At 37.1% G+C, this 11,810-nt stretch overlaps 1 protein-coding gene across 3 annotated transcripts in view; it reads right to left on the reverse strand.

Annotated features, from left to right (window-relative positions):
* Positions 1 to 11,386, reverse strand: part of LOC113237601 (phosphatase and actin regulator 4) — a 54,784-nt gene extending 43,398 nt beyond the window's left edge. The window contains exon 1 of one of the 3 annotated variants that reach the window (XM_026474179.1): positions 11,213 to 11,386. In XM_026474179.1, coding sequence (XP_026329964.1) covers positions 11,213 to 11,261 — 49 coding nt within the window. In that variant the 5' untranslated portion in view covers positions 11,262 to 11,386. Of the gene's footprint in view, positions 1 to 7,986; positions 8,379 to 11,212 lie in introns of those variants that run through there. The other 2 variants (XM_026474177.1, XM_026474178.1) reach the window with 2 other exon arrangements.
* Between the last annotated feature and the right edge of the window lie 424 nt (positions 11,387 to 11,810).

The following is an 11,810-nucleotide window of genomic DNA, read 5'->3' on the forward strand; positions in this document are numbered from 1 at the left end:
TATGTACACACATCAAAAGTGTCTAGGGATCAAGTGAATATTTTTGAAATAAAAATTATTTAAACAATATTTACCAAATCCAGTCTTCCAGGACGACTTCTTACTTTAATGCTTATGTTTTATTTAACCGCTTACCCCTATATTTAATTAAAATAAACTAAAATTGATGTTTTTGCAAATTGTGGGAAAAAACTCAAATTAACGGCGTCAATTAAATGACAAAAAAATGGCGAAAATGATGATTTTGCTCATTTTTATTGTAAAGATAAGAAAATTAATAATCTGTATTTCCACCATTAACACGAATCACACAATTACAGCGATTTGGCATGCTTAAGATGAGTTCATCAAAATCACTTTGAGGAATGGCCGCCCATGTGTTTTGTAACAAGTCAAAATATTGTTGTAGAGTATGTACGGTATGCATACTCGGCACAGCTCTTCTTTGAAGCATATCCCATGCGTGCTCAATTGGATTGAGGTCTGGCGATTGAGCAGGCCACGGCAGAACGTTGATACGAGCTTCGGCAAGAATGCGTGTTACGACTCTAGCCGTGTGTGGACGTGCGTTCTCATGCATTAGTTGAAATGAATCACCCAACTGGCCTCGCAAAGGGATGATAACATCTGAAACAATCCTCTCTGCGTAAACTTGAGCATTGAGGTTACCCCTGATCCAAATGAGATCGGTTCTTCCGCCGATCCAAATACCGGCCCATATCATTATTGTTCCCCACCATATGGATGAACTTCCTGACAATATCTCAAACGTTCATGACGTCCAGATGTTCTCCAAACTCGAGTACGTCTTGTATCCGGTCTCATACCGAAGCAGGATTCATCCGAAAAGCACACATAGCGCCAGTCTTCTTCCTCCCAGTTTCTGTGTTCGCGATTGCAGGGTGCAATAGGTGGAACTCTGAGCAGCCTTCGGGATCGCAGACCCACTTCACGTAAACGATTTCGGATTGTTTGATCGCTTATTAGCAAGCCTGAGGAGCTGTGGAGCCTCGTAACCAACATCATGGCGGTCATGGTACGATTCCGTCGAGCAGTATTTTGGATATACCGGTCCCGTCTGCGAGTCGTGATGCGAGATCGTCCTCCATGTCGCTCGGCCACGCTGCCCGTCATGCGATAGCGCGTCCAGAGGCGACTTATGACGCTCTGTGTAGTGTTAAGAGTGAAAGCCACAGCACGTTGCCTGGAACCAGCTTCCAACATTCCGACGGCTCGCATCATCACTTCTCGGGTTAAATGATGTCGTCTCTCCATAATAATGTAAATTGTTTCGGTTCCGATGCAGATATTGTAATGATTTTGTCAAAACGCTATAACTCATTTTTATACAAAACCACATTGACAATCGATTTTCTTCTTATTATCGAATTTTAAACAATATTCCTTATTTAAATGTTAAAACTCACTAAAAAGTATCAATAGCGATACAAAAATGTTAATATAATTAAACATAATTGCAGCAATACTCTTAAACGTACTTGATCCCTAGACACTTTTGATGTGTGTATATCACAGTACAAAATTATCTAAGTACTATAAAATTCTGTACAGATATGCTGCATTATAACATAATGTACGAAAATAGCAAAGACTAGTGATAAAGCAACGTCTGTCTTACTCCGTCAGTGCTGTTACTTGGTTAGATACAAGATGTAGAATAACTTTGCTGCAATTCTTGATTTCGAAATAGCTTTGAGTATTTTGAAATTTTAGTTAAGGATGATTAGAGCTCGCAACAATACGGATCGTTAATCATATCTTGCACGTAGGAGGATGCGGCGTAGATATTACGAATCCTTTGACACGTTGGCGTTGCCTTGTCTAGAAGTATAAATACTACGCAATAACTCTGATGTCTCGTTACTTGTTATGTTCGTGTACTTTACTCCAACTGGAAATATAGGCAGCGCGGGTGGGTAAACCGGGAGGGTTGTTGGAGCGTCGTTCTTGTGAGTATTCAGGCAAAAAAGAACAAGCGTCTATAGTCGTAAAAACATAGATCTGTGAATCACGCGTCTCGGAGCGATAAGACGACCCTAGGTGGGAACGATGGCGCAGCACCAACGCACTGCTTCCTTACCTTCAAGGACCGTGACCGCTATTCATGAACAATCCACCATAGCGTGCTTCAGGATTTCATTGTTAGTGAATTGTCTTAGCGTTTGCCAGAAAGGTTTTCAATTGATACATAAAAGACATATTAATGATTAAACATTTATTTATTATCGCCTATATCAAAATACAATGTTTCTGACGTCTTCTGTAATAAATTTTTAGGTATAACTCGTACACAAACTTCAATTAAAATATAATATTTTTGTAATAAAACGAAAACTAGGAGCAACAATTTCCGTAGTACGCAGTCTAGGACAATACGTTTAAGTTAACATTAATCAACATTCTATGTGCACTTGCTGGACGTAGTAGTGAATCACCGACGCAGTTTATTGCGTAACAACGAATTGGCATAGCATTTAATATTATGAATACTAATGAGGATGTAATAAATATAGGCACGTAGCATACATTAGACGTCTCGTATAGAAATTAATTATTCTAAAGTTGTTTATAGATAATTATAACATTTTAATTAAAAAAAAAGTACCCATCAAATCTTATCTGCTTTTGCCATGTTCGTTACCGCGGTATCCTCAACGATATACTCAACACATAAATGAAAGTATTCGTCAAAACGAATCATATGAGCCCAAACACAATAGCTGCTGTACCATTTCCAACATCAGATTAGAGCTAGGTCACCATAACATTTTATTTTTATAGGAATTATATTTATGTGCCAAGTTTTATTGAAATCGGTTAAGTGAAATAAGGTGAAAAATCCCCTAATTTACCACTCTATATCGCCTTACCCAAACTACCCATAGAGGTAGTAAATTTTCTTTCAATATGAATGGGACCATTATTGAGGTAGGGAAAAGGGAGCATTAGGAGTCACTTAAGCATTATTGTAATAACATTCGAATTACAAATAAAATATTTATTGCAATCACCTTATAATAAAATTAACATAAACTAATCATTAAGATACGTTGCAGTCACTTTGAATTTATAATTTGGGAATCATCATTTTGACCGCCATTGCCTCTACGTATTGGCAAATGTGGTCATCAATTTGCAAGTAAAGGACAATGGCAAACTCCCATATAAATTTTTGTTGACATAATTTGTATGCGTCTGTTTATGAAAAATATGTGAAAATATAGAGTTGAAATTTCTCAACAAATTTTGTTTGGGTTTACTATTCTGAGAAGTCAGGAAAGTTTCGGAGATTATGTGTTACGTAATTGGATAAAATATATTCGGTGTATTATTATATCAAAATAAACTACAGAAACCTCAAACATGGTTAATAGAAGTTGAATGGTGCCGTGGGTTTGTGACGTGACGAAAGGTCAGAGGAAATTATTTTGTGTACTGGTATGGTCAAAAGGCATGAAGTTAAGCCATAACAAAAAAAACTAAGTTAATTAATAACATACCACAGACTATTGCACTGGTAACTCAGATGCAAATTATTTTTTTGTGAAACGTGCCATCTGGGGGGTGATTCACGAATTCTTTTAACTAGATATAATTTTGTCATTGTTCTTTAGGTAAATTAAATAAATATCACAAACATGACTTGCCGAAGTCACAGACTGCACTACACAAATGTGGTACTAGTGCACTTTGTGTGTGCTTTGACACACAAAATGCACTAGTACCACATTTCATTGTCTTGTCCGAATTCGTTGCATATTATGCATCTAATTCTTTCTGGGTCATCATTTTTGTCATTTAATTGAGATTGAGAAACAATAGGGCCGCTTCTAAGTCTTCTTCAGTGAACACGTTGTGGTTAAATGGGAAAGTACCAACCAACCTAAAGCCAAAGTCTCTTTGACTCTCAGCTGACTCATATTATCCACAAATTATCTGCCTATAAATAAAAAATGTCATCAAAAAGTTCAGAAGATTAAGTGCAAAATAAGCAGGAAATCACGATTCTTAATGCCAGATTGCCAGCTTCAATATACACAAAATTTTCACTAGTGAACATAGTGAAATGTGTCACATACCTTCGATTTTATATCGTTCGAGAATTAGATTAACGGGGAGCTATATCTTTCGTTTGTCTCGCTCTAAAGCTTCACTATCACCTAGCGAATCGTTCGCCGCGATGATGGGGATTAATGGCCAAGCCTTTGCGGGGTATCCCGATCCCGGTTCACGTTTAGATTTTTAGGTACACGAGTGACCACCATTTTCCACAGACCACGATTACCCACTTCTCCCCTAACCCTATCCAACAAAAAAAATAATCATCATAATCTCAGTACAGAGTACTAAAAAAACCGACCTCAAAAGGACGTGGAATTACATCTATTTGCCAAATTTTATTGAAATATCCCCTAGTTCGCCACTATACAGGACTTGACACAGGAGATATAGGTGTACCAGAATCTCATGGCATTAAATATTAGAAAAATCGAACAATTTTCACCTGGCAATGTTAACTTGTCACATGTCAATCCAAAATATTACTTGTGTCAAATGAATGTCTGCTAAACTTTTTTCATTGTAGCAATAATTACAAAAATCCACTTCAATCTCAAGCAAAAAACATTGTTATATTGTTTATCGCAAAATCAGCGACGAATTAGGTGCATCTAAGTCACAATTCACGATTTACAACCAGGTCTCAAGTCTTCCGATTAGTAGGAGTAAATAAACTTGATCTTTGAATTTTTAACGAAGCCAAATTAATGTACAATGATTGGTTGGAAAAAAAAGATAAATGACGTAAATGCGAGTTGCTTCAAACTGCGAACGTAAATAAATCTATCACCCACAATCTAATTAATATATTTTTGTTTAATTTTAAAATCTATCAGAAATTACTAACCTCTCTTACACACAAATTCAAACAGATCTTAAAACATGTACGAGGATAGATCAATTTTGGTCAAATAAAATATGTCAAGTATCTAGTACATTTTTCCCTACTATATTGATGTTGCCCACTACAAATTTCAACTTGTCTAAGTGCTATCAGATTCTGGTACACCTATAATAAAAATGGGTTCTCACTACTCAAAGTATATTGAGAGAGAAAAACGCCTTGAATTGGAGAATAGCAAAACCAACCATTAAAATAATTGCTCCTTAAGTAAAATTTAAGCGCTATTTATAAAAATGAATGTTCATGCGTGATCAGCTAACCTTAGAGGTGGATGATTTTCTTCAAAATGAAATGGGACCACTATGGAGGTACCGTCTTTCCAACAAAAAAAGAATCATGAAAATCGGTTCACAAATAACGGAGTTATCGCGTAACATACATACAAAAAAAAGTACAGTCGAATTGAGAACCTCCTCCTTTTTTTGAAGTCGGTTAAAAATCGGAAATACACAAAAAATACAGTCGAATTGACAATCTCTTCCTATTTTGAAGTCAGTAAATAAATAGAACGTCAAGTGTTATTAACAATTCTTATATTCTATTTATTGGTCACCTACTCAAACACGACATTTTCATCCTCGTATACGTGTATGCTCTAATAACTCCAATAAGTCTAATAAAGGATATGAAATACCACTTTACTTTTTAAATATTTAATTTAAATGTTTGTTTGCATTCGGTATTGTGACGAGACAATATGTATGATAAATTATCATTGACGACTACAAGTATTGGTTTTACTTTAGGCAAACTGGCCTTGCACCTGTTAAGACTTGGTTATTCCAAAGTTTGCACGCAAATAGTTGCATAATTTACCACATGATTGTTTCTAATTAGTTAACAAAAACATTCGTTGAAATGATTTGCAATGATTAGTGCCGTACCGTTTATGCGGGACGCTCGTTCGTAAACACTTAGAATATTGATATGATAAGTTATCCACGTTAACGAGTAATTATGTTTACTTGGTTAAATTAACACTAGGTATCGCACTAAAGTCGGTTGGAAGAGGTCCAATTGGCAGGTCGACTTATTTTGACCCGTGGCCGTTCGTAAATTAACCAAACTATGCATTTGTTCTCATTACAATACTCAAATGCCAAAACTTTACTTAATCGACTTGCGCCTCGGCCGAAAAAATACGTACAAGCGAGTCGTTTCTGTGTCATTTGATTTATTTTATTTAAAAATAACGCTGTGCCATTGAATAAATTTCGTCAACAGAGACTCTTCTATTGAGTAGGAGGTAAAATATCGTAAATATGTTTAACATTATGTTTCCTTCCTGAATATGTAGAGTATAGATATGTTGACTAATGTTTTCTGTCATTTCGACCATATACAAGTATACTATGATGAAAAATTCTTCATTTCATAATGTATATTTAATATACTACGTCGCGTCCCGGTCCTTTCTATAGCGAAGACTCGGAACTAAAACGCGATTAGTATCTACTTTTATGGTATCCGATCAAAAGCGTTTCCGCTAATAAAGCGTCTCACATTTAAACGCAAAAATCACAAACATACAGTTAGTTACATGTGGTTACATTCACAAATTGTGTAAGCGCAAACGACAATGTGACATCACCAGCCACAAATAATTCTCTGGCGATAACATGTATTGTTGTATAGTTGTGGCATTGTTATTGCTTCTATTCTAGCTGGATTCCCTGGGTTTACCGTAATTAGCAGAGTAGCAACAGCAATAAACGCTTTTTTAGTTTTTTACTCGGTGCGTTTTACTAGTACTGTACTTCATTACGCTACGAATGGAAAATCATATTTTCACTTTCAATGATATATACGCATGGGAAAACATGATGAGTAAATCCAGTCTCTCTTTTGTTCTCAGTATATGTTTAAGTACCAGCGAACAAACCTTTTGTATGTAGTAAGTAAGAGAGACAAAGAAGCGATAATACGACAAGATAGTCTCAATTATGTATTTCATAGCTAGTGCGCAGTTAAGGCTTAGCGCGATAGGTATTTATTATAAGTACCTTGAATACCTACTCACTTCGGAGATCACTAGAAATGGCCTTTTGAGCGACCTTCTCTGAGGTTGTCTTGGACATGATTTCGAAGTCGAACCTGAGGTCAAATCTTATATCCGCGCAACCGTATTTGGAAACCTGGGAATACAGTTTTAACTAGCCGTACCGCCTTGCGCGGCTTATCTATTATTTATTAATAACCACAACTCTGATTAGGATGGAAGGGAAAACATAGAGAGAGAGAGAGAGAGAGAGAGAGAGAGAGAGAGAGAAGGGCCGAGAAGACCGCATACAGAGATCTAGTTTTTCCCATAGACATCAAGTTCAAAACATTACACAACAGCCTTTTTTATTTAAATTCCTCGTAGCCACGGGTCCAAAACAAAAAATAAATAAAACACGCAAAGGTTAATGATAAGTAGGCGGGCACAATGGCGATACCGTGACCAACTCGAACCACTCCTGCAGGTAGCGTGGCGATATCATTGTAGAGTTATAAGAAAAAATGTTTTTATGCTCGAAACGATTATACTTTAGGGAAATCATTTACTATATTCTATTATTTTAATATTGTACTAGTATCGCAAATTACTTTCGTTAAGCAGGATCTAAGTACAGTTTCAGTAGGCAGGCATACTTATATTCAATACAAAGTTAACTTTAATAGTTATTTCACGAACAAAAGTCCACTCTACAGAATCCGTAACAGCGAATCAGACAGGTACTTGTTGACAAAATATTTTAATTAGTCCTTATTTTCAAATGTAGAGTTTCATGGTTCGATCAAGAAGACTTATTTATATAAAATACAAAACTTATTTCAAGTAACACTAACATATGAAACACATATTTTTTTTAATAATGGTTTTAATACGAACACTCATTTTATGTAAACTTTTGAATGGAATATATACACGCCAAATGTCGTGCATGAGTCTTTGATTTCGCAAAGCTATTGTTAGGAATGCGGTTGGGCGTGCGAGACAAAATGCGAAGGGGACTGACCGGCAACTGCAGCTACCTCCTTCGCCCCGACGTGCAAGAAATCCGTAAGGGACAAGGTGCTTGCTATGAGCTGCCTTCGCTCCTGGAAATCCAGTTGGTCGAGGCTACTGGTCCGGGCCCCGCGCGCCGCCTGGGCGGGCGCGCTCAGCGACATGTCAACTACGCACGTCCATGTCGTATCCTGAGCATCTTCGGCATTAAAATAATACAATAACACTGTCCGTAAACACTGAACAAAGCCACACGCGAAACCGTTACTAAAATTCCAATGACGAGGCGATCATAGCAAAGTGCCTGCGCCGCGAGAGACGCACAACGGCGAACTGGCGCGCGGGCCGAGACGACAACGCGGGGCAGGGTGGGGGCCCGCCTGCCTGCCTCTGTCGCTCCACTCCTGCCCTGCATGTTGCAATGCACTCGCCTCGCCTCACCGAGCCGCGGCATGGCATGGCGAGCCTCCGCCCGACGCACGTCAACACGCAGACAACCGGCGTTGTGGCGCCCGGAGGGATTGCAATCGTTTTGCTCGATTTGTTGACCTGCCCGTTAGACTACGCTAACTATCTTCGTACTTATAACTTACTATTTTATTGTGAAGCATTGAATGGAGATATTTAGACTTGGACTCGAAAATGCTGTTTATAGGCCTACTCTACAGAACAAGTGCGTAAAGGCGACGTGTGGTGCTGGTATGCGAGATAGCTGCAAACCTTTATTTAAAAAACTAAGAATATTGTCCCTTCCTTTCTATATATTCGAGATGTGTATTTTTGTCAAAAAACATAGTTATTTATTTACTTCAAAAATGTTCGTTTTTAATCCGATATCCCTATCGTTTGGCCCGATATGTACACACTACTACACGTTTTCAAAGGTGACAAAACATGTGCGTAAATATGTATATATAATGTATTACCTGACAATATAAAAATGTAACCTACGTCCTAGATTTAAGAAAATACTATTTGAATTGCTTGTGACAAATTGTTTTTGTAATGTAAATGAGTTTTTGACATTTAAATTTTGAAGCCTGCATATCTACTTAAATCTACTACTTTGACATACGTTCCTCTTCTTTATTAAATCATAATTTTTCTTTAATTATATTATTTAATGAACAAAATTTAATTATATAATGTAATACGATATGATTTTAATTATATAATGTAATATGACTATATGTAATAAATGTGAACAATGTATAATATTTGATATTGAGATTTGTATGCCAGTTACTGGCGCAACACGCTGAATTATAAGTGTAATCTTAAATATGTAAACTGTATTTACCGTGTATGCTTACAAATAAATATATCTCTACCTCTCTCTACATAATATACGACTTTCAGAGAAAAGCAAAAGAAGGTAGCTGAAGAATTAATAATAGAGTTAGTAGACACGCTGTAATTAAATGTCAAAAAGTTTCAGTAAGGAAACAAAACCACAGGAGGGAAATGTAGTGATTATTTGACAAAGAAAATGATTATGTACAATAGTAATTTAATTTTATCGGACATGCATCGATACCACCGACTCACGTGAAATCCCCTCACCGCGGCGTCTCTAAGAGCAGGTGTACACAACACCCATTGCAAACTCCCTATGCACTCGTACTATTGAACAGCCGCAGGTGAAATAACTATTTAAAAGTATATACTATATTTAGAGAGATATTAATTACGTATGATGATTGAGTTTGCAACAAGACTTCAGGTTGTAAGTCGCTTTTGACTATTTGACAACGTAAATAAAAAGTGGCTGTCACCTGTTCGTTCCCAACATAGAAAATGTTAGATTTATCAAGAAACCTTCATTACCGTCTATAACACCACTTTCGCTCGTCGTGTCATCATCAATAGGTCTTCGTTTCGTTTTGGCCTTGAGAAATAAATCATCCATGTTTATACAACACAGCTTGGTCATTCACTATTAGGTACACTCGTTCACTAGTCTATTACACATAAAAAGTCTTATTTAAGTGAAATACAAAAAATAACTAAGATTACTTATGTCTCGATCAGAACTTGTTAGATAAGATAAAGCATGATAGTGTTATCACTACGAGGTACCTCCTGCTACTTATCGTATACGTATAGCCTTTTGCTCATACCAACTTCATTGGTCATATTGATTCACTACTTATTTCGATTCTACTGGTGGTAGGTTGACGGGCACTTATTTCTACTGAACAGCAGCTCAGCTTTAGGAAAAGCCAGCGTAAATATCTCGTGTCTTGTGCTTATTAAGGCACAGGAGACTTAAGATCTTATGTCACACGACCAGTATAGCATTTACGATTTTAATGTTACTTTCTTGTTATCGCAAACTACATATTATAGGCGATGGATATCACAATAGCGTATAAAAAAAACGAAAACATAATTCAGGGAATTAACAACAATAATCGATTAGCTGCCTAATTAAAATTTAATGACATAACAATTTGATCCTGGACGTTTGAGTGTCTGGGTATCAATTTACTCTACCAAGACACATCACATGAGTCATTACACTCAATTAAAGAATGTCAAGTGACATTAAAACATTGAATTAGCCACTTCAATGATCACAGTGCGCAGCAGGTCCTATTATGTATAAGCTCACCGGTGAGACTAAGCGTATAGCCTTTGCTTATTAATAGATACCTAATACCCTAGAAAATAAGCGGACCATGGTTTTCATGCCAGGAGCCTGCGTTGCGTATAATGTACGCGGCGAGGCTTGAATTTGAAGGCAAGTTTTGAAACAACGTATGAAACTCTCGTAAATGGTAACAACAACAAAAATAAAATTAAAATAATCAAAGGAGCAGACTGACAATTGCATATAAATTCAATGTAAAGAGCGATGAAACGGATGCTCGTAACAATCTACGAGCGAGCTGTAAACACGGGACGCTAGAATATTGATTTATAAATCTCTCCTTGGACATTCAGACGACACTACTAAATTAATTCATTTTAGTATCTAACAGCAAACAAAATAATTTGATGATATCTGAGGATTGTTGTGTATGCATTATTAAAAAAATTCTATTAATAATATACGGAAATCCTAACCGCTACTGCGTGTGTAACGTTGTTTTTATTTAAACAATTCCCAAATTATAAAAAAGTCGATAACTTTAAATTGCTATTAACGAAATAGAATTAGATAAATGGTAAATAGGTCAGGTTTATGGGCAATAAGGGTATTTCGACGATGCCGGGTAAAATTGTTTGCTCACCTCGAGTGTATATCGGGAAATCGCTGTCGGATCGGCTATGGGTGAGCATGGGTTCGTAGCACCGCCACGGAGGTCGGTCACGTGGTGTCCGCGGGCCCTCCACGGCGCCGCTCACCTCCGCCAGGCCATCAGCACATAAGCTCGGCTCAGGGCCCTACATCTACGTAACACTCGAGAAGCGTTCACCGTCTAGTCTTCGATTCTTACGTCAACTCGACAATGGCGGCGCCACGAAGTGGGATACGAGAGGAGGCTGCGCGGCGCATCTTAACTGCGCACCCCTCTCTCCCTTGCCAATTCGCGAGGTCTGTACACGCTTCCGTACGTTTCACGAGTCTCATACTCGAGTGCTTACATGCGTATTCAGAACGAAAAACTTTAACAAATAATTGATATCCTAAAATTGGATACATAAAATGTAACACAATACAATATGTGTATACCACGGTCTATAATATGAAGTCAGTATTCTAGACATCACAACTACATGTCTTTACTTTTTCGCGATTGCTATATTTAGAAATGAAACTTATTTTTGGGCTCGAAACGTTGGTTTATTTGAATAAACAAATACATACGTGATTTAAATCCGAAAAAA

Source organism: Hyposmocoma kahamanoa, unplaced genomic scaffold (genome assembly GCF_003589595.1).
Source record: "Hyposmocoma kahamanoa isolate Upper Pololo Valley unplaced genomic scaffold, ASM358959v1 93, whole genome shotgun sequence".
Lineage (NCBI taxonomy): Eukaryota > Metazoa > Arthropoda > Insecta > Lepidoptera > Cosmopterigidae > Hyposmocoma > Hyposmocoma kahamanoa.